A 23639-nucleotide genomic window follows, 5' to 3' on the forward strand; every position below is an offset into this window, starting at 1 on the left:
AACCTGGAACCCAAAAGCAGCAACCAGAACAGGAAGCCTCTCATCTTACAATCTGATCTTCAGAATACTTTGCTCCAGCCAGCACTTTCATTTTGACACTGGCATGAGGCAGGATGGGTTTGAATAACAGCAGCAGATTTCAACTCAACCTGTGAGAGCTGTGCTGTAGCACCATGGGGCTTTGGCTGTAGTGGTGACCTGGCAGTGCTGGGTAATGGTTGGAGTTGATCACCTTCAAAGGCCTTTTCCAGCTTCTCTGATTCTAACTTACACTGACTGACAGTTGATTTAAGGTGGGCTGGGGAGGCTCCCCAGGAATGTCTGGGCTTTTAGAGAGGAACAAGGAAATCCTTCTCCTTCAGGGAGTGGAGGGATCGCTAACCTCAGCTCCAATCACGAAGGATTTCAGTGCTCGAACAACAAGTGCAGATCTGAAGTTGCTCTGGATGCTTCTTCTCCTTTAGGGAGTGGAAAACTCTCCAAACTCGGATCAGGTACTGTCATGAGAGCTTCCAGAGTCATACTCAAACAACAAATGTAGATCTAAAATTGCTCTGGATGCTATCCCTACCAAGAGATTAGTTAAAGGTTTTTCCTCTTTCTGCATAGATGAGGGAATAATACCAAACACAATGCTCCTCTCTAAGCCAGCAAAATTCTGGATGCTGTCAACAACAGCCTGCTCCCTCCAGGAGCTGCTCTCCATGGTTACAAATTCTATATGTGAATCAAAGTCTAAATCTCGTATTGATGTCATCCAGATACCATCCAATCCATCTGTATCTCTGTAGAACAGCACAGCAATATCCTTCCCTGAGTAGCCATTTCTGATGTAGTTTTCACATTGCTCTTCCACGTACTCAAGTGATTCAATGAATTCTACCCACCGTACTTCTAACCTGCCTGTCACAGGGTGAGCACACGTAGCTCTCTCTACCAAGACTCTCAAACGTGGGATGGGAATCCCCTGGGTAGGATGCTCTAAAATCTTATCCAGTTTTTCTCTTACATAGCCATAGATGCTGCTGGCATTACGAACCACGTTGGTCAGTGACTCGACAGGATCATGCCGCCCTGCATCTGGAAGGCCAGTTGGGAAGCTGTGACTTGTCTGTAAGTAATCCAAGAAAATCCAGAGGAAGCCAGGCTCAGGGAGGTCTTGTGATGAAGTCAGTGTCAAGGCTTTCTCATACCAATCACCTTCCTGGTCTCGGAAAGTCTGTGCTTCATCAATTATTATGTGCTTCACAGTGCTGAAGTTCTCTGTCAAAAACTCTTCTCTTGTCACAGCTTGGCAAATGTTTTTCTGCCTGCAGGAGAGACACAAGTGCATTAAAAACAACCTCTGCATTGCAAACTGCTTGCTGCTGGTTATACTTGATGAGAACAATGTGCACATCTGTGACACTGGGGTCCCATTGCTGTGGTGTTGGCCCAAAGGGCACAGCCACTGTAAGTGAAGCTCAGGTTCAACACCACCTAAGGAACCTGAAGGTGCCCAAGTCCATGGGACCTGACAGGATCCATCTGTGGGTGCTGAGGGAACTGGTGGATGGAGCTGCCAAGTTGCTGTCCATCATATCTGAGATGTCATGGCAGGCTGGGGAAGTTCCCACTGACTGGGAAAGGGGAAAAAATCCTCTTGTCCTAAAGCAAGATGATGGGAGGATCGCTTACTGGATAAGGAAGTGACTTGGAGATCAGCCTCAAAGAGTAATGGTTGATGTCTCAGTGGAGACAAGTGTTGAGTGGGGTTCCTCAAGGGTCAGTACTGGGACCAGTACTGTTTCACACCTTTCTCAGTGACGTGGACAATGGGATCCAGGAACCCTCAGCAAGTTTGCCAATGACACCAAGCTGCGTGGTGTGGTCAGGAAGGAATCCATCCTGAGGGACCTCGACAGGATGGAGAGCTGGGCCCATGCCAATATGAGGAACTTCAACAAACTCAAGGGCAAGGTCCTGCACATGGACCCTGGCAACCTCTGGTATCAATCCAGGCTGTGGATGAAGGGCAGGAGAGCAGATGTGTGGAGGACTTGGAGGTGCTGGGTGGTGAAGAGCTGGAGACAAGCTGGCACCGAGCACTGCCAGCCCAGAGCCAGCCTGTCTGTGGCTGATCCAAATCTGCAGGCCTACAGGGGCAGGGAGGGGATTCTGCCCCTCTGCTCTGCTGAGACCCCATGTGCACTGCTGGGGCCAGATCTGGAGTCCTCAGCCCAGGAGAAGAGAAGCCTCTTGAGAGTCCTTTGAACAGCCTCCCATTATTTGAAGGGGGCTACAGGAGAGCTGGAGAGGGACTTTTCACAAGGGCATGGAGTGACAGGACAAGGAGAATGGCTTCAAGCTTGAAGAAGCTGGATTTAGATTGGACATTAGGTAGAAATTCTTGCCCAGGATGGTGCTGAGGTACTACAATAAGTTGCCCAGAGAGGCTGTGGAAGCTCCAAGCTTAGAAATAGTCAATGCCAGTCTGGACAGTCTAGACAGCCTAGACCCGAGCCTGGTCTAGTGGACCAGTGGAACTGGATGATCTTTAAGGTCCCTCCCTACCCAAAGCATTCTATGATGCCAAACTGGTCAGTACTGGTGGTGGAGCAAAGAGCACCCTACATACACTAATCATCACTCAAAACTGTCAAAACTGCTGGTGAAATCCCAGGAAGTCGAAATTTTGAGTAGTGGAGGAAATACTTACTGCACAAAATCTCTCAGACCCTTGGTCTCACAGATATAAAGAACTTCTTCTTGTGAGCACTGCAGCATGGTTCCTATTTTCTCCATGATCTTCAGGGCCACTACAGTTTTCCCTGTTCCTGGCAGACCATACACGTAGAGCTTCTTAGTTTTGTGAAGATTTTCTGACAGCACCTGGTATTGTTTGAGGGTCAAGAGGTTCAGAAACTCAGAACCAACCCTGTCACTTAGAAAGGACTTGAAAGTCAGCAGAGCTACTGTGAGAGCACGCAAGAGGTCCCCCAGGTTGCCAGTGCTGAGCAGGCTGTAGCCAGGGGGATACATCTGTTCAATGTTCAGGTGCCATTCTTCTCCACAGCTGCCTTGGGCAGGCAATGGCAGCAGCTTGGGTATTACACACAGCTTGTGGATGTAGCCTCCTCTGTTGACTAACTTCTCCTTCAGGCTCTGGGCTGTGCTCCTTGAGTACTCAAACAAGGCCTCTGAGATCTGCTTGCAGACTGTATAAAGGATAGGTGGCCTGTCCTTGGCTACTTGGAGAACATCACAAATGATGAGGTGGTTTGCTGGCAAGCCAACATCAACAGCCCAGCTCCTGGAAAATATCAGAACTCCCTCTGAAAGGGGCTTGAGTTGGCTTTCCATTAAGGTATCCAATCCTGGATGCTCCTGGAGGAGATCTTCCCTGAGTTTTTCTGGGGTATAGGTGATGCTGGCAGGTCTCACTAAGAAGGCAAAGCAGAAGAAACAGTTAGAGTTGGTGTGAGGCAGGCAAATGCAGCCCTCTGAAATGGTGCTGGGGAGCACAAGGCCTGTGAGGAGGGGCTGAGGGAGCTTGGCTTGTTCAGCCTGCAGAAAAGGAGGCTGAGGGGACACCTTCTGGTTAAGATGCCAGCATGGGACTGGCTATTCACAGTCTGAGCTCATGCACACCCATCAACAGCTGGCAGAAGGTGCATCCCTGGCCAAGGGGCTCATCAGGCATTTGAATGCAATGCTGCTGTCAGATCTGCAAAGGATTTGCATCTCTGTCACCTCTTCAAAGCATGTCTTCAAACTCCTCTTTCCCCTAGGCCATGCCCTTGAGATTCAGCCTGCAAACCTACCAGAGAGTGGAAGCAATGTGCAGACCCACCTGGAAAGAGGTTCTCACAAAGGGTAGCAGCACTCTCAGCTCCTTGGTGTGAATAAACTGCCTTGGCAAGAGGTGGCCCCTCTGTCAGACTGAGCTCTTGCCTAAAGGTTGAAGAAAGCCTTGAAAGATCTGGAAGGAAAAGAAATAAACTCTTGTGATAGAGCAGGGACCTTTGCTGCCCCTCAGGGCAAGAGCCACAGGCTGGCCTCACTCCTGCTGCTTTTAGGTCTTTTGCTCTTCTTGAAAAGAAGAAATGCAAAGCAGAGACACAGACCTTGCAGCTCACATGGACAGCAGTTGGTCAGCAAGAGAACAGCCTCAGGTCATGGACTGTGGAACTGTGCTTGGTTTCCTTGTCTCATCAGCTGCAGCAAGCCTTAAGGAAAGAAGCAGCAGGACAGGGATTTAGCAAGCACCTGAAGCAGTCAAGGGCTGGCCAGGCACAAAGGAGAGTGGAAAGCAGGTAAGACTATCACAGGCAAACAACACTGCCAGGCCAGCAGCAAGAAAAGAAAGGAAAACATGGGAAAGGCAGAGGGATTGTCCTCCTGTTTTGGACCTGGATCAGTATCAGTCATCCTCTTAGCCCACTCCTTCCCTCGCAGTCTGCTGATTGTGTCACCTTCCACCAGCCACGAGTCCGGGGCTTCAGCAAACACAACACAGGCGAACGGCTCAACCCTCACAGCACAGACGTGACCACGGAGCTCTCCAGCCTCTCCATGCACTGGCAATAGTCTGTAGTCATACCATAGGAAGCATAGGTCATCAGGCTGGCAGATGTGGAAATAAGTAAATTTGTCTTGAACAGATTCAATTTCACGTTTTAACTCTCCCAGCTTCTTATCATCACAGCTGAATCCCTGCACTCTGCCATCATCATCCACCCCGATCCAGAAATACCCGCCGCCTGCGTTTGCAAACCCAGCAATGTACTGAGGCAGCACTTCTCTGACACGAGTCAGGAAGTTGTCAGTGGAGTAGTGCTTAAATTCTACGTATCTTGACTCTGTGAAACCCAACTTCTCTCCATGTTGCAGCCACTCCCTATCATACAGCTCCGAAACAGCTTTCCGGATATCCTTCCTGTCCCCTTCAACATCTGTTGTCCGCCTGATTTTAGTGGGTGGTTCCAGGCTGAGATCATAGAGCCCTGAAGCAACTCTCCTGTAACCATCTTTTTGTCTTTCAGCAGCCAGGCTGCGATTTCTCCTGGCTTCCTCCTGCTTTTCTGTAAGGAACAGAAGAGCTTCAGTAGGGTTCATGTGAGGAAGAGAGGCTCCGCTTTTTATGTACAGCCCAGTGCTCAGGCTGCAGATCCGTGGCTTTGCACTTGCAGACCCTGAGGCTGTGCTCTCACTGCTCCAGGTTTTCACAAAAATCAGGAGGTTGTTACTTTGCTGATCCAAGTCCAGGTATTTTTCCCACTCTGTAATCAAAAGGAGAGACCGAAAAGCCTCTTCTAAGTCTGCTCCAATGCCATCTCTCTCCAAACTGTAGCCTTCATTTTCAATCTCTGCTTTTACCACCCCACCTCCAGAGTTCAGCAGGGCACAGAGGGCACAGGCAAGGGTGTGTTTCTGATCTTGTTTTGAGGGTTTGGGCATCTTCTGCCTTGCTTTTTCACCAAAACAGATTTTTCCAACACACAAAACTACTTCAGGATACTTGGTTCCTAAGTTAACCTGGACCACCTTCTGCATCCGATCCTTGTCAAGAGCCATTCTGGGCCTGAAACAATTAGAAAAGAATTACTCAGGACTTATGCTGAAACACCAAACTTCCAAAGACTACCAAACACATCACCTAGAGAGCAGCCATCCTGTCAACAATAAAGACACCGAGTCACAGAGATGAGGGCAAGAGGGACTTTGTGCCACTTGGAAGCAGAGAGAGGGCTTCAAACTGGAATTTGTCCTCATGGACTGCATGGCCTCTCTTCTTGCCCTGGAATGACTCAGAAAAGGTTGTACTAAGCCTCAGCTCCATCTGAAGAGCCCACTAACGCTCCTGATTTATAATCAATAAATAATAACAAGCAACCCTTCAACTTGCAGCTCTCTTAGGCCACCCTTGCTAACCTCTGCTGATGGCCACTTGCCTTCTCTGCCTCTCCTCTGAATTGGTTCTGCTGAGGATCATAGCTCTGCTCCATGCAGCTCTGAACCACAGCACAGCTAAAGCAGTAAGGACATCACTGTGAGCTACTTCTTGCTGCCAGGCAGAGGAACTTTCCCATCCAGCTCCACAAATCCTCCTAGTTTGCTGTAACAGGACAGGCTGGCTGACTGCTGAGATCTCTGACTCCCCTGGTGTGACAGAGAGAAGGACTTTCCCCACCTCTTCTTTGCTCTGGGCTATAATGTCAGTATCTGAAATAGCAACTTGAAACCCTTCAATGGCAAAGGCCCAGAATGCTGTGCAGCAGAAATGCAGAGCAAAGCAGCTGGAGCATGTTCCCTGCTTGCTCCTCTGCCCCCTCCCTCGACCAAAACCTAGGAAAAGAAAACTTACTCTGGTCTGCTTTCACTCCTCTGCATTTCCTCTGATGAAGCAGCAACACCCCACACACTTCACAGGATCTGTCAGCTCCCTCTCAAGTTTCATATGGGTTTGTGCTGGGAGCCCTGCAGGGCTACTCCTTGCCTCCCCTTGGCACTTCTCTTCTGGCCAAAGCCTACCAGAGGAAAGAGGCAATTAAAAAAAGCAGGTTAGAAGAAATTCCCCAAATTCCTGCCTTCATAGCCATCATGGCTGGTTCAATCAGGAAAGCTGCACAGTTGCAGACACAATTCCAGAAGATGGGAAGCAGGACAGCAAGCTTGAATGTCTGCTGCAGAAGGTTGTTGTGACACTTGCAAGAAGCCTGCCTCATGCCAGCTTCAAAATGAAAGTGCTGGCTGGAACCAAGTCTTGTGGGGCTTGAAGTTCAGATTGCAACATGAGAGACTTCCTGTCCCGGTTGCTGCTTTTGGGTTGGGGTTTTGGGTGTTGGCTCTTTTGTGTTACAATGGCAGTGAGACTGATGGGAATGGGCTGGTTCCCTGCTTTCCTGCTTTCTCCCACGGCTTTCCTGCTTTCTCCCACTGCTTTCCCACTTGCCCCCCCCACAAACAGGCTATGGGAACTGTACATTAGATTATTAGCTAAGATAATAGTGCATTGTAGTATTAGTACCTGATTTGCTCAGTAAAACTTTTTATCTCATCTCTTTTTACCTCAGCCCAGAGGTTTATTTCTGTTACTTTTCCCTCACTTCTGTGCTGCGGGGAAACAGGCTAAGAGTTAACCCCTTCATAGTCATTTTGGTCTTGGAAAAAGTGCTGTTGAAGGCTGCTTAATTTGTGCCAAACTCAACACTTGGCTTCCCAGGGAAGTTGTCAGGGGAGGGCAGCTCTGGGTTGTGCTCCTATTCCAACAATGTCAGGTGGATTTTATTGAAATGCCCCAAGCAGGAAAACTTAAATACCTTTTGGTGAGAGTATGCCAACTAACAGGGTGGACAGAGGCTTTTCTGGTCGCTTCAGCAACCACCAGATCAGTTCTTAAAGTGATTTTGGAACACATAATTGCAATGTATGGAACAGTGGAAGCAACAAGCTCAGAAAGTACAAATTTCAACATGAAAATGCTTTTGAGCTTTTGATTTTGTATTGTGCAATATGAAACAGAACAGGCTAAGGAAACAGGTTTTTTATATAGAAATATGAAACAGAGAAGGTTAATAAAATAATTAGAATAAAGGAGAGAAACCATAGCTGTTAACTTGGTAGCCAGAGCTGAGTGCACATGCAGAGAACACATCTGCATATAAAAATAAGTTCCTGGAAAACTGATGAATATGTTAATGATCTCTGGGGAAAGCAATGAGTATCTACTGCTGGCTGCTGTATAAGGCTGATGTGATTTATGATCAAATTTATAAGCTGGAAATATGATAAAATACGAATATGATTTATTAGGTATCAAAAATTATTTTTCCACGCTAATTTGATTCAGATTCGTTTGCCCGGTCAATGATAGGTTGATTATACCGATAGGATGTTCATGAACCATCAAATAACAGTCTAGAAAAGTCAGAAACTTGGAATACAGAGGAACAAACTGGAAACCCTTGTAATGCAAAAACAAACTAGGTCGCCTCGGGAGGCAGGACAGACCCCCTGGGCTTCACTGTGGAGTTAAGCTACAGAGAAACAGTCTGTGAACTTTAGAAATAACCAAGTAAATTTGCTTTAGTCAATCACGAACCGCTGAGCTTCTAGTCACCAAAACTTTGCTATACGACGAGGTGCAAGGAACTGCAAGTTGTAGATCAAAGGGCAGGGATAATCCAAAGAGAAATCCCAAATTGGAGGAAGTGAGGGAGAGAAAGAGAGCACGCTGTGTGGCTCGGAGCTAAACACGCCGCTGTGAGGACAATGGCAGGTAATCACCCTGCAGTCAGGCACGAAGTGGGTGCCTGTCGCCGTCTGGAATACGGTTAACCAACAGAAGGTAGGCTTTCCAATCATCCCCTATAAATTCCCTTCTTTGAAAACTGAACGGCCCAACGGCAGATTGCCATTTCGAATATCGCCAATCAGTTCGAAGTGCTGTATGGCGGGCAAACTGTACACGCCTCCTGACTAGCCTCTGACACGTGCAGTAGTCTGTGTGACACGTGAGGCACGGGCTGCAGCTTCCAACCCCCCAGGCAGCCTCAAAGGCGCCTGCCTATTGGCTCCTCCACCTCCACCTGGACCGCTGCAACAGGGAGGGAGGAGAAAGGGCAGTGGCCAAACAGTTTGGCTGCTGCATTAAAGCCACTTGCAGGACAAAGGCTGCTTCCAAACCATCTTTGATATGCACAAACTTTGTGGAAAGGTTTACGCGGACATGCCAGCGCTGAGAACAATGCCTGGCTTCCTGAAATCTCCACACTGCTCTCAGAGAGTTCAAATCCCACATTTTCGGTAACATAAAGAGCTCCCAGCTCAGCCTCCTGCAGAGGCTAATGCACTGCTCCCTTTCCTTCCCTTGCCCCTTGTGTTCTTTCTCTTCATCTCCCTTTAGAGTCCACTCTGGTCTCCCAGGCTTCGTCTTATTCACCCCAAAGGAGAGTTTTTCGCAGCTGTAGTTTTCACTGCAGGTGCGCACTAGCAGAGATTGAGGTATTCCCCCCTCCCCTCAGATGTCTCCTCTTTGCCGCACAGTGAAGCCCATAGGCATGTGGGTGGCTTGAAAAGCTGTTCTCTCGAGAATTCGGCTTCTGCCTCCGTACTTACGAAATGTCTCTGCCGCTGGACAAGTGACCTCTGCTCGGCTAAGGGAGGGCTGAAAGCGAAGTCGCTGAAGAAAGCAAGGGGTGCAGCGCTTCCTGTGGCGATGCCGCCGGACGGCTGGGCTGAGATGCACTAAACGGTACTGCTTTAGACTGCACTGGACTGCACTGATTGGACTTCGCTGACTGCACCGCAGAGCACTGGACGGCACCACCCCATCCCTTTGAGCTCCGTCCCTGCTAGCAGAAGGCACCGCCACGGCTGGCACCGCCCCCTGCCACTGCGGCCTTCCGGCTCCGAGCGCTGCCATTGGCTGTCGGCCGCCGGGGGTGGGGCAAAGGCAGCTCCGCCTCGGCGCTGCTGGGGCTGGGAGAGCGCGGAGCGGCCTGAGGCGTGCGTGGGGAAGAGCAGGGCCAGAGAGGCTGCGGGGCCGAAGCTACAGAGGAAGGACATCTGAGGCTGAGCAGTGTGTGGGGAAGGGCGAAACTGGAGGTGAGGAGATTGTCTAAAGGGCTGGGGGGATGCAGGGAACGGAGCTGGGCGCGCGAAGGGCACTGGGGCTGAGGGAGATGCATGGCCAGGGGCTGAGGGAGGATCCGGGGACAAGAGCTGCAAGAGGCCTGGGGTGAGAGTGTAGGGAGAGAGATGGCAAATAGGCTGCGTGTGGGTGGCTTGAGGGAAGGGCTAGATCCAAAGAGGCCTCGGGAGCCTTGGAGAGCCACTGAGCTGAGCGACATTTCCAGGGCTGAGTTTTGTTCCTCTTGCTTTGCCTGGTCCCAGCTCTCCTGAGCCCTTTGGAGTCCCAACTCAGGAGCAGCCTCCCCTGGCTCCAGCTCAGTTCTGTCGGGCATGGCACCCTCCTGCCTTCCCTTGCTGCCCTGCTAAATGTGTTTCATCCCCTCCTTATCTCTAACAGTAGGAGGTGATAAACCAAACCCTTCATGGATGAGCAGCACAAAGCTTTTATCTGCTGCAGGCTGATCAGCCACAGCCTTAACTGATGGCTGTGCTCATGCCTGTTGGGGTGCCAGTGTTTGGGGGAGATAGGAGAGGAGGGGAAGGGAGAGGACCGGGAGAGGTGGTTTGCTGGCTTAGCTGAAGGTGTTTGGGAAAGGAAGTGGAGAGGCTTTGCCTGTGCCACGCCACCAACATGGCTTTGTCTCTCCTACAGCTCTGGAGAGACCTCTGTGCTGCTGGTGCAAGCTGCCATCTCCTCTGTGCTGCTGCGCCACAGAGGTGGGTACAGGAAGGCAGAAAGAGCCACTTGGGGCTTGAGTTCTCAGCTTTGGAGCAGCCACTCCTGCCTCAGCTTCCAGGGCACAGTGTTAACCTTCTGCAAAGTGTGCCCTGGAGAAAGCCAGAATTAACCCAGCTATGTTCTAATCTCACATCTGTTCTCTTCCAGGTCTTGAGGACAGTTTTACATTCACTTCACCTGAGCAGGAGCTTCTGTGGGGAGTCTATACTTAAGGGCAGAGTTATGGTAGTTTTTTCCTAATGGGAGAAGCCAGGTGATTGGTTGGGAGGTCAGGAAAAGGACTGAGCAGCTTTCAAGGCCATCCAGTCCAATCCCCTCTACAGTCAGCAGGGACATTTGCAACAGGAGCAGTTTGCAAAGAGCTCAAACCAACCTGACCTGCAATGGTGCCAGCCACGGGTCAGGTCTCTCCTCTCTAGGCAACCTGGGCCAGGTTCTCCCCACCCTCCGTGGCAAACGTTTCTCCCTTCTCTCCATTCTCAATCTCCCTTTTTTGAGCTCAAGCCATCACTCCTCGTCCTGTCACAACTGGCCCTGCTCACAGGTCTGACCCCAGTTTCTGATCTCCCCTTGAAGCTCTGAAGGTTCACCAGAAGGTCTCCCTGAATCCTTCTCCCCTCCAGGCTGAACAAGCCCAGCACTCTCAGCCCAGCCTCACAGCATTGCTGTGACCTCCTTTGGCCCTGCTCCAACAGGTCCCTCCCTGGATGCTTCTGAGCACTCCAGAGCTGGCCCAGCACTGCAGGGGGTTCTCAGCAGAGCACAGCAGAAGGGCAGAATTCCCTCCCTGCCCCTGCTGCCCACGCTGCTCGGGATCAGCCTAGGGCAGGCTGGGGCTGGGCTGGCAGTGCTCAGTGCTGGCTCATCTCCAGTTTTTCTTGTCTCAGCCCCCTAAAATCCTTCTCCACATGGCTGCTCTCCAGCCCTTCATCTCCAGCCAGGATTGGTACTGGGGCTTGCCCTCACCCAGGGGCAGGACCTTGACCTTGGCCTTACTGAATCTCCTGAGGCTCACACATCCCCACTTCTCCAGGTGTCTCTGGGTGGATCTTGTCCCTCAGCTGTGTCAGATGCACTGCTCAGTTTGGTGTCATCTGCAAACTTGCTGAGGGTGCCTTGATCTTAATGTGTCACTGATGAAGATACTAAACAGGACAGACCCCTGAGGGGACACCACTGGTCATCCATTGCCATCTGGACATTGAGCTGTTGACCACCACCTAACAGGACACAGTGTTTGGCTCAACCCAGAGTGCTGAAAAGATCTCTGGGTAACTGCCTCTGTCCCTCCAGCACTGATGTGAGGGAAAAGTAACACAAAATAAACCTTCTGGGTTGTGAGAAAACCTTGAGATACAAAGTCTTAGTGAGCAAAGGAGGTAATGCAGTGCACAAGGACCTTAGCCCATTTGCAGAAACAGCTCAGCAAAATGCAGGGAAGCAGCAGGATGAAGCACAGCAGCAGGGAGCTGCCCAATGCCCACCCGTCCTGCCCCATCCCCGCGCAACAGAGCCAACGAACCTGGGACCCGAAAGCAGCAACCAGAACAGGAAGCCTCTCATCTTACAATCTGATCTTCAGAATACTTTGCTCCAGCCAGCACTTTCATTTTGACACTGGCATGAGGCAGGATGGGTTTGAATAACAGCAGCAGATTTCAACTCAACCTGTGAGAGCTGAGCTGTAGCACCATGGGGCTTTGGCTGTAGTGGTGACCTGGCAGTGCTGGGTAATGGTTGGAGTTGATCACCTTCAAAGGCCTTTTCCAGCTTCTCTGATTCTAACTTACACTGACTGACAGTTGATTTAAGGTGGGCTGGGGAGGCTCCCCAGGAATGTCTGGGCTTTTAGAGAGGAACAAGGAAATCCTTCTCCTTCAGGGAGTGGAGGGATCGCTAACCTCAGCTCCAATCACGAAGGATTTCAGTGCTCGAACAACAAGTGCAGATCTGAAATTGCTCTGGATGCTATCCAGACCAAGAGATTAGTGAAAGGATTTTCCTCTTTCTGCATAGATGAGGGAATAATACCAAACACAATGCTCCTCTCTAAGCCAGCAAAATTCTGGATGCTGTCAATGACAGCCTGCTCCCTCCAGGAGCTGCTCTCCATTTTCAGAAATGGTATCTTTGAATTAAGTCCTAAACTTTCTGCTAGCAAGCTCCTTCGGGCATTTCCCTGTCCATCTGTATCTCTGTAGAACAGCACAGCAATATCCTTCCCTGAGTAGCCCTCCCTGATGTATTCTCTACAACGCTCTGACACGTACTTACCTGTTTCAGTGCACTTTATCTGCTGTATTTCTAACCTGCCTGTCATAGGGTGAGCACATGTGGCTCTGTCTACCAAGTCGCTCAAACGTGGGATAGGAATCCCCTGGGTGGGACACTCTACAATCTCTTTCATTCTGTCTCTTACATAGCTGTAGATGCTGCTGGCATTACGAACCACATTGGTCAGCGACTCAACAGGATCATGCTGCCCCGCATCTGGAAGGCCAGTTGGGAAGCTGTGACTTGTCTGTAAGTAATCCAAGAAAATCCAGAGGAAGCCAGGCTCAGGGAGGTCTTGTGATGAAGTTAGTCTCAAGGCTTTCTCATACCAATCACCTTCCTGGTCTCGGAAAGTCTGTGCTTCATCAATTATTATGTGCTTCACAGTGCTGAAGTTCTCTGTCAAAAACTCTTCTCTTGTCACAGCTTGGCAAATGTTTTTCTGCCTGCAGGAGAGACACAAGTGCATTAAAAACAACCTCTGCATTGCAAACTGCTTGCTGCTGGTTATGCTTGATGAGAACAATGTGCACATCTGTGACACTGGGGTCCCAATGCTGTGATGTTGGCCCAAAGGGCACAGCCACTGTAAGTGAAGCTCAGGTTCAACACCACCTAAGGAACCTGAAGGTGCCCAAGTCCATGGGACCTAACAGGATCCATCTGTGGGTGCTGAGGGAACTGGTGGATTCAGCTGCCAAGCTGCTGTCCATCATATCTGAGATGTCATGGCAGGCTGGGGAAGTTCCCACTGACTGGGAAAGTGGAAAAACTCCTCTTGTCCAAACGGGAGATAAGGAAGACCCAGGGAGCTGCAAGCCACTCAGTCTCACCACTGTGCCTGGCAAGATCTGGTGGCCTTCTGTGATGGGATAACAGTGTTGATGGACAATGGAAAGGCAATTCTCATCTACCTGCACTTGTGCCAAGCCTTTGATGCTATACCCTGGGACATCCTGGTCTCCGAATTGGAAAGACATGGATTTGATGGGAGGACCACTGTGGTGGTAGGCCATGACACATGGCCCAGTACAAATCCAGACAGGCCTTAATACGTCTAGACAGGTCCCTTCTCTCCCCTCCTTCCTGCCACAACAACAGGGCAATGTGGGAAAAGGAGCAAAGGGGCCAGGCCCTTGCCTGTCTGGTAAACATGATGCCTGTCTGGGGTCAGAGCACGAAAGCTGCCCCAGATACGAGGTCCTGCCCTCTGCCTTTTATGGTCATAGCCCCGCAGAACGCTTTCCATTGGGTGGCTACATGTTAGCTCTAGTGGCCCCATTGGACCAAGTGACCTCTGGCATTCTGTATATATACAAGTGGCTGGGGAGCCTGGGGGCTTTTGCTCAGATTGGCCTTGCTCAGATCCCCTTGCTCAACTCTGCCTTGCTCACATGTGCCTTGCTCAGATCTGCCTTGCTCACATCTGCTGAAGCCTCTCCTCACTTCAAGCCTTGTTGTCTCCAGTGTCCTGCCTTGCTTCCAGTGCCTGGTCCAGAGCCCTGGGATAAACCCTGAGCCTGGAACTGGATTACAAACCGACAGTTTCTGGCGCCTGTCAGCAGAGAGAGTGAGCTAGGGACTATCTCAAATACCTACTCTAATCCTCGTGAGTAAATCCTGTCCTGCTCGTATCTTCCTAAGGGTTATTGGTTGGCCTTTGCTTTATAAGTGGGTGAAGCTATTTGTGTCATAGCTTTTTCCAGTCTCTGAACTCTCTAAATTGTGTCAAAAATGCCATTAATCATCCTGGAAGAATTCACGACCCAATAGAACCTGTAAATAATTTCATCAGTTTTGCACATAGTTTTGGGATGGGTTTTTTGGGAAAATAAATATAACTATATTTTATAATTCCCGCCTCCTTAATTTAACCCAAACTAATACACCACTCAGTGGAACCGATTTGGAGATCACCCTCAAAGAGTAATGGTCAATGTCTCAGTGGAGACAAGTGTTGAGTGGGGTTCCTCAGGGGTCAGTACTGGGACCAGTGCTGTTCCACATCTTTGTCAGTGACATGGACAGCAGGATCGAGGCACCCTCAGCAAGTTTGCCAATGATGCCAAGCTGTGTGCAGCAGTTAGACAGGAGTCCACCCCAAGGGACCTGGACAGGCTGGAGAGCTGAATCCATGCCATCCTGATGAACAAAGCCAAGGGCAAGGTCTTGCCCCTGGATCTGGGCAACTCCCGGTATCACTCCATGCTGGGGATGAAGGGCATGAGAGCAGCTGTGTAGAGAAGGACTTGGGGGTGCTGAGAGAAGAAAAACTGAACATGAGCTCGCACCGAGCGCTGCCAGCCCAGAGCCAGCCTGTGTGTTGCTGATCCAGAGCGGCGTGGGCAGCAGGGGCAGGGAGGGGATTCTGCCACTCTGCTGCGCTCTGCTGAGACCCCACATGCACTGCTGGGCTGAGCTCTGGAGTCCTCAGCCCAGGAGAATAGAAGCCTCTTGAGAGTCCTTAGAACAGCCTCCCACTATTTGAAGGGGGCTACAGGAGAGCTGGAGAGGGACTTTTCACAAGGGCATGGAGTGACAGGACAAGGAGAATGGCTTCAAGCTTGAAGAAGCTGGATTTAGATTGGACATTAGGTAGAAATTCTTGCCCAGGAGGGTGCTGAGGGACTACAATAGGTTGCCCAGAGAAGGTGTGGAAGCTCCAAGCCTGGAAGTGGTCAAAGCCAGCCTGGACGGGGCCCTGAGCCTGGTCTAGTGGACCAGTGGAACTAAATGATCTTTAAGGTCCCTCCCTACCCAAAGCATTCTATGATGCCAGACTGGTCAGTAGTGGTGGTGGAGCAAAGAGCACCCTACATACACTAATCAGCACTCAGCTAGTCAAAACTGCTGGTGAAATCCCAGGAAGTCGAAATTTTGAGTAGTGGAGGAAATACTTACTGCACAAAATTTCTCAGACCCTTGGTCTCACAGATATAAAGAACTTCTTCTTGTGAGCACTGCAGCATGGTTCCTATTTTCTCCACGATCTTCAGGGCCACTACAGTTTTCCCTGTTCCTGGCAGACCATACACGTAGAGCTTCTTAGTTTTGTGAAGATTTTCTGACAGCACCTGGTATTGTTTGAGGGTCAAGAGGTTCAGAAACTCAGAACCAACCCTGTCACTTAGAAAGGACTTGAAAGTCAGCAGAGCTACTGTGAGAGCACGCAAGAGGTCCCCCAGGTTGCCAGTGCTGAGCAGGCTGTAGCCAGGGGGATACATCTGTTCAATGTTCAGGTGCCATTCTTCTCCACAGCTGCCTTGGGCAGGCAAGGGCAGCAGCTTGGGTATTACACACAGCTTGTGGATGTAGCCTCCTCTGTTGACTAACTTCTCCTTCAGGCTCTGGGCTGTGCTCCTTGAGTACTCAAACAAGGCCTCTGAGATCTGCTTGCAGACTGTATAAAGGATAGGTGGCCTGTCCTTGGCTACTTGGAGAACATCACAAATGATGAGGTGGTTTGCTGGCAAGCCAACATCAACAGCCCAGCTCCTGGAAAATATCAGAACTCCCTCTGAAAGGGGCTTGAGTTGGCTTTCCATTAAGGTATCCAATCCTGGATGCTCCTGGAGGAGATCTTCCCTGAGTTTTTCTGGGGTATAGGTGATGCTGGCAGGTCTCACTAAGAAGGCAAAGCAGAAGAAACAGTTAGAGTTGGTGTGAGGCAGGCAAATGCAGCCCTCTGAAATGGTCCTGGGGAGCACAAGGCCTGTGAGGAGGGGCTGAGGGAGCTTGGCTTGCTCAGCCTGCTTAAGATGCCAGCACAGGCTTGTCTTGTTCAGGAGACCAATGAGTAAAGAAAGAGACAATACCAGGTCCACACTAAAGACCCTGGACACCAGGCTCATACTAAAGGCCCTGGACACCAGGCTTTCCTTGCACTGCCACAGCAATGTTGGCCTGGAAGCTGCAGCAGCAGCCTCTCCACTCTGGCCCCAGCCACTTGCTGTATTTGCACTGGGCTGATCCCAAAGGACCTTCTCCTCTCATGTTCACTTCTTTCACTGAATTGTGGAAAGACACTGCCAGGGCTGAGCTCAGCCCCCAGAGTTCAGCAAGCTGAGCTCAGGCACACCCATCAACAGCTGGCAGAAGGTGCATCCCTGGCCAAGGGGCTCATCAGGCATTTGAATGCAATGCTGCTGTCAGATCTGCAAAGGATTTGCATCTCTGTCACCTCTTCAAAGCATGTCTTCAATCTCCTCTTTCCCCTAGGCCATGCCCTTGAGATTCAGCCTGTAAACCTACCAGAGAGTGGAAGCAATGTGCAGACCCACCTGGAAAGAGGTTCTCACAAAGGGTAGCAGCACTCTCAGCTCCTTGGTGTGAATAAACTGCCTTGGCAAGAGGTGGCCCCTCTGTCAGACTGAGCTCTTGCCTAAAGGTTGAAGAAAGCCTTGAAAGATCTGGAAGGAAAAGAAATAAACTCTTGTGATAGAGCAGGGACCTTTGCTGCCCCTCAGGGCAAGAGCCACAGGCTGGCCTCACTCCTGCTGCTTTTAGGTCTTTTGCTCTTCTTGAAAAGAAGAAATGCAAAGCAGAGACAGAGACCTTGCAGCTCACATGGACAGCAGTTGGTCAGCAAGAGAACAGCCTCAGGTCATGGACTGTGGAACTGTGCTTGGTTTCCTTGTCTCATCAGCTGCTGTGATGACCTCTGCCTCTGTTAGTGGTGCTCCTCTCACTGCCCAGTGAGCAACTGATCTGTCCACAGTGCTCAGCTAATTTGACTAGCAGCAGCCAGGGGCAAAGCATTAATAAATTGCTGGTCAGCAGCAGCTGCAGCTTGCAGGAAGAAAAGAAGCAGCAGAAAGGGATTTAGCAAGCACCTGAAGCACTCAAGGGCTGGCCAGGCACAAAGCAGACTGAAAAGCAGGGAATGTCCCACTCTTTTGGACCTGGATCAGTAGTGGTCATCCACATAACCCATTCCTTTAGTCTCAGTCTCCTGATGGTGCTGCCTTTCACTAGCCATGAGTCATGGTCCACTAGCCATGAGTCATGTTCCACTAGCCATGAGTCCGGGGCTTCAGCAAACACAGCACACTCCGACGGCAGAACCTGCACAGCACAGACGTGGCCAAGGAGCTCTCCAGCCTCTCCACACACTGGGAATAGTTTGTGTTCATAGAACACATGGCATACATGATCCATCCAGCAGATGTGGAAATAAGTAAATTTGTCTTGAACAGATTCAATTTCACGTTTTAACTCTCCCAGCTTCTTATCATCACAGCTGAATCCCTGCACTCTGCCATCATCATCCACCCCGATCCAGAAATACCCGCCGCCTGCGTTTGCAAACCCAGCAATGTACTGAGGCAGCACTTCTCTGACACGAGTCAGGAAGTTGTCAGTGGAGTAGTGCTTAAATTCTACATATCTTGACTCTGTGAAACCCAACTTCTCTCCATGTTGCAGCCACTCCCTGTCATACAGCTCCGAAACAGCTCTCCAGATAACCTTCCTGTCCTCTTCAACATCTGTTGTCCGACTGATTTTAGTGGGTGGTTCCAGGCTGAGATCTATTTCAGCAGCCAGGCTGCGATTTCTCCTGGCTTCCTCCTGCTTTTCTGTAAGGAACAGAAGAGCTTCAGTAGGGTTCATGTGAGGAAGAGAGGCTCCGCTTTTTATGTACAGCCCAGTGCTCAGGCTGCAGATCCGTGGCTTTGCACTTGCAGACCCTGAGGCTGTGCTCTCACTGCTCCAGGTTTTCACAAAAATCAGGAGGTTGTTACTTTGCTGATCCAAGTCCAGGTATTTTTCCCACTCTGTAATCAAAAGGAGAGACCGAAAAGCCTCTTCTAAGTCTGCTCCAATGCCATCTCTCTCCAAACTGTAGCCTTCATTTTCAATCTCTGCTTTTACCACCCCTCCTCCAGAGTTCAGCAGGGCACAGAGGGCACAGGCAAGGGTGTATTTTTGATCTTGTTTTGAGGGTCTGGGCATCTTCTGCCTTGCTTTTTCACCAAAACAGATTTTTCCAACACACAAAACTACTTCAGGATACTTGGTTCCTAAGTTAACCTGGACCACCTTCTGCATTCGATCCTTGTCAAGAGCCATTCTGGGCCTGAAACAATTAGAAAAGAATTACTCAGGACTTATGCTGAAACACCAAACTTCCAAAGACTACCAAACACATCACCTAGAGAGCAGCCATCCTGTCAACAATAAAGACACCGAGTCACAGAGATGAGGGCAAGAGGAACTTTGTGCCACTTGGAAGCAGAGAGAGGGCTTCAAACTGGAATTTGTCCTCATGGACTGCATGGCCTCTCTTCTTGCCCTGGAATGACTCAGAAAAGGTTGTACTAAGTCTCAGCTCCATCTGAAGAGCCCACTAACGCTCCTGATTTATAATCAATAAATAATAACAAGCAACCCTTCAACTTGCAGCTCTCTTAGGCCACCCTTGCTAACCTCTGCTGATGGCCACTTGCCTTCTCTGCCTCTCCTGAGTTGGCTCTGCTGAGGATCATAGCTCTGCTCCATGCAGCTCTGAACCACAGCACAGCTAAAGCAGTAAGGACATCACTGTGAGCTACTTCTTGCTGCCAGGCAGAGGAACTTTCCCATCCAGCTCCACAAATCCTCCTAGTTTGCTGTAACAGGACAGGCTGGCTGACTGCTGAGATCTCTGACTCCCCTGGTGTGACAGAGAGAAGGACAAACCCCACCTGTTCTTCTTTGCTCTGGGCTAAAATGTCAGTATCTGAAATAGCAACTTGAAACCCTTCAATGGCGAAGGCCCAGAATGCTGTGCAGCAGAAATGCAGAGCAAAGCAGCTGGAGCATGTTCCCTGCTTGCTCCTCTGCCCCCTCCCTCAACAAAAACCTACGAAACCAAAACTTTTTCTGGTCTGCTTTCACTCCTCTGCATTTCCTCTGATGAAGCAGCAGCACCCCACACACTTCACAGGATCTGTCAGCTCCCTCTCAAGTTTCATATGGATTTGTGCTGGGAGGCCAGCCCTGCAGGGCTACTCCTTGCCTCCCCTTGGCACTTCTCTTCTGGCCAAAGCCTACCAGAGGAAAGAGGCAATTAAAAAAAGCAGGTTAGAAGAAATCCCCCAAATTCCAGCCTTCATATCCATCATGGCTGGTTCAATCAGGAAAGCTACACAGTTGCAGACACAATTCCAGAAGATGGGAAGCAGGACAGCAAGCTTGAATGTCTGCTGCAGAAGGTTGTTGTGACGCTTGCAAGAACCCTGCCTCGTGCCAGCTTCAAAATGAAAGTGCTGGCTGGAACCAAGTCTTGTGGGGCTTGAAGTTCAGATTGCAACATGAGAGACTTCCTGTCCCGGTTGCTGCTTTTGGGTTGGGGTTTTGGGTGTTGGCTCTTTCGTGTTACAATGGCAGTGAGACTGATGGGAATGGGCTGGTTCCCTGCTTTCCTGCTTTCTCCCACTGCTTTCTCCCACTGCTTTCCTGCTTCCCCCCCCCACAAACAGGCTAGGGAAACTGTACATTATATTATTAGCTAAGGTAATTGTGCATTGTAGTATTAGTACCTTGTTGGGGCTTTCGTGACATTGTACGATTATACTGAGTTATAGGTGGTAACATGGGGTCATGGTATGGCAGTGCTTAGAGGAAGGATATGTAAATACTGTGGCTATGTTAACCAATCGGCTTCATGGAAGTGGAATGTGCAGTACGCGTGGACAAGACGGCGTAGCCAATAGATGGATGCATGCTGGCGGCATGAAGGCCTGAGCGGAAATGTTTGGTCTATATAAGCAACTACTGATGGTTCAATAAAGTTGGATTTGAACTTGCATCACATTGATGTGTCATTCTTCCCGCTCACCTGTATGGCTCGCGGCATTTGGTGACCCCAACGTGATACTGATTGGGGACGGACGCATCAGAGCGGCGGAGCGGCAAGGATCCTGCTGCCAGCGGAGAGGAAGCTGGGCGCCCGAAGAAAGGCGGATTCGTGCACGGCTGACCGGTGAGTCAGAGAGAAAACAGGGCAGGATGGGGTCGACTGTATCAGCCATAGAAGAAGCCACAGTAAATAGCCTGTTAAGGCTGGCTGAAAAAAGGGAAACTAATTTACCTAAGCCCGCGTTAATGGAACTGCTTGCTTGGGCACGAAGAAGGTGTTATTTGAACTCTACACGAGATGCTTATAGTTGGGAAGTTTGGCAGAAGATAGGACAGGAGCTCTGGGAGAGCGTGCAGACAGAATCTAAGGAGGCAAAACATTTGGCTAAAACATATCAAACAGTGCGTTTGTTGCTTGATCAAGTTCATGGGGAGGCGACCGCTGCGGCCGCTTGGAAACAGACGATCCAAGACTTCACCGCAAAGGAAACAAAATCAGAATTGCCTGACAATTGGCCGCCTATCGATAGTTCTATAGATTGTCAAGACTCTCCCGTTGCTTGCCCTGTAACAACATCAAATATGACCAGGGCAGAGAAGATTGCCTGGGATCTGGACGGGGATGATTTGCCCCCCTATAACCCCACTTGTGACCCAAATAAATCTTTGCCACCTTATGCAACTGGTCAGAATCAAAGTGATTCTATTGTGACTAACATGACGGCACAGGGCGCTGCAAATACTGAGGTGACTGCCCCTTTTTCCGGAGAAAGTGGAAGCATGGAAATAGATTCCGCTGCTTTTTGGGATCAATTGCAGACTGTTTTTTCCTCTTCGGCGACCTCGGGGAGGGGTCACGGTAGTGCCACAGCTGCAAACAATCCATATCAAGAACTAAGAAAGGAACTGCGACAGCAGAGAGAAGCTATGACGGAACTTTTGGAGCTAATGAGGAGACTTGACCATGATTCGAAAAAACAGGACATCAAAGATTCTTATAAGGCAGCACATACTTCTATAGTTACTGGGTTGAGAAATGTAGAAAAGCAATTAGAAGAAATAGATAAAAAGGCCAGAGATTTTGAGAAAGCAAATATGCACGGTGGGGGAAATGTTGATACTGATATACCAATGGCTTCATTGCCTAGAGATCCTTCATTTAATGCAGATAAAAGGTATAGGGGTCTTGCTCAGAATTGTATCTTCCAAGGAGATTTTAGTTTCGAACCCATTGCTACGCCCGTAGTACGGCGCGGTGGGGGACCGACTTGGGAGCCCTTGGATTGGAAGCTTGTTCAATCTATAAAAAAGACAATAATGCAATTTGGGTATCAAAACAAGCTGGTTAAAAAGCAAATCACGGTTCTCATAAAATATCAAGATTTAGTTCCTGCTGATCTCAGGGCAGTGATGGAGCTCGTTTTAACCCCCACAGCTTTTATGTTATGGGTAACTAAATGGCAAGACTTGTTAGAGATAAAACAGGTAGAGAACTTGAATCTCCCTGGTACTGATCCTTTGCGTACAGCTACTCTGGATCAGTTAATGGGTAGCGGTCAGTTTAAGGACCCCTCAGTGCAAGCGGCAGTGCATCCACGTATATTGAGCCAGTCAAAGAATACTGGTCTGCAAGCCTTTTTGTCTTTACCTCAAATTGGTACTCCTTCTTTACCGTACACAAAAATCATTCAAGGACCCAATGAATCATTCTTTGGGTATGTAGATCGTATAAGGAAAGCCTTAGAAAATGCCCCCAATGTCGAACCTGAACTAAAGGGACTTCTCACCAAAGAAATTGCAGTGCAAAATGCGAACGCAGCATGCAAGCAATTAATAGCAACTCTGCCACCAACAGCTTCTATTCTCAAATAATAGAAGTGTGTGCCAGAGCTCCTTTGATTGATGAACAAGAAAAGGCAAAAATACATGCTCATGCATTGGCGGCCGCACTTAAAACACAACGAAATTTAGGCAAAGGAGACAGGGGTCCTTCACGCTGTTATCAATGTGGTCAATGTGGTCATTTTAAGAAGCAGTGTCCCAATCAAAATAGTAGCAGAAATAGTCTAAATGGCAATTGCGCTAGATGTGGTAAATATGGTCACCGGGCAGCAGATTGCCGATCCAAATTCAATAAGAATGGGATACCATTAACATGGAATCAAAATCAGGGAAACAGAGTCAGCCGCGGGGGGCGGGACGCGGCCAACAAGTATCCCTCCCCTCAGAAAATGGCGATGGCTGTCTCAGCCGAATGCGAGCAGCCACAACAGGAAGTGCTGGGGTCGACTTGGCAGTGGCCAAACCAGCAGACATATTTGATACCCAAATACATGTAGTATCTTCAACTGAGTCCGGGCCATTAGGGTTTGGGTTGTTGGCATTATTAATAGGGAGATCATCGGCAACAAAAAAAGGGATATTTGTGCTTCCAGGAGTTGTTGACGCCAACTATCAAGGTGTAATTTGTATTATGGTTCGATGTTTTGCGCCCCCTGTCCATATTCCAGAAGGAAGCACAATAGCGCAGTTGGTACCATTTAAATCACAAGTTCCCAATACAGAAAACAAGGAAAGGGGTACGGGAGGTTTTGGATCTACTGGCGAACCGCAGGTATTGTTCTGTAAAACGCTTGGTTTAGAAAGACCTTTGATGTCTGTAACAATTTCGCATCCTGGTGGTATTATTTTAGAGGGCTTGCAGATGATGTTGGACACAGGGGCTGATGTATCTGTTTTACCCCTTGATCTCTGGCCTGTAGCGTGGCCTTTGGAGGATCCTGGATCCGATTTAGTGGGAATCGGAGGGAGCAGTTCAACCAAAATTAGTAAAGAATTTGTTTTATTCACCAATGAGGAGGGACAGCAAGCTTGGGCAAAGCCTTACATCCTACAGACAAATCTTCTCCTCTTGGGCAGAGATATACTTGAGTCAATGCGGAGTTAAGACCAGACAAATTTTTAGTTGCGGCCACTGATAGCAGCTCCCGCCCTACTCTAAAGTTGCAATAGAAGAATGAAGATCCGCTATGGGTGGATCAGTGGCCGTAAACTCAAGAGAGGCTGCAAATAGTTGAAAGTTTAGTTCGGGAACAACTTGAATTGGGACATATAAAACCATCCGTCAGTCCTTGGAACACGCCGATTTTTACTATACAGAAAAAATCAGGGA

The 23639-nt window shown here is 49.4% G+C and overlaps 2 protein-coding genes across 2 annotated transcripts; both read right to left on the reverse strand.

Annotated features, from left to right (window-relative positions):
• Nucleotides 1–490: 490 nt before the first annotated feature.
• On the reverse strand, nt 491–5556 carry LOC128976844 (schlafen family member 9-like). The gene is made up of 4 exons (XM_054394232.1): nt 4392–5556; nt 3833–3961; nt 2699–3422; nt 491–1310 (listed from the first exon to the last, which is right to left on the reverse strand). Exons 1-4 carry the CDS (start codon nt 5554–5556, stop codon nt 491–493), a joined length of 2838 nt encoding a protein of 945 aa, XP_054250207.1.
• Nucleotides 5557–12257: 6701 nt separating this feature from the next.
• On the reverse strand, nt 12258–18697 carry LOC128976987 (schlafen family member 9-like). The gene is made up of 4 exons (XM_054394417.1): nt 17530–18697; nt 16909–17037; nt 15530–16253; nt 12258–13074 (listed from the first exon to the last, which is right to left on the reverse strand). The coding sequence occupies exons 1-4, from the start codon at nt 18695–18697 to the stop codon at nt 12279–12281; spliced, it is 2817 nt and encodes a 938-aa protein (XP_054250392.1). The 3' UTR covers nt 12258–12278.
• Between the last annotated feature and the right edge of the window lie 4942 nt (nt 18698–23639).

Source organism: Indicator indicator, chromosome 30 (assembly GCF_027791375.1).
Source record: "Indicator indicator isolate 239-I01 chromosome 30, UM_Iind_1.1, whole genome shotgun sequence".
NCBI classification, from domain to species: domain Eukaryota; kingdom Metazoa; phylum Chordata; class Aves; order Piciformes; family Indicatoridae; genus Indicator; species Indicator indicator.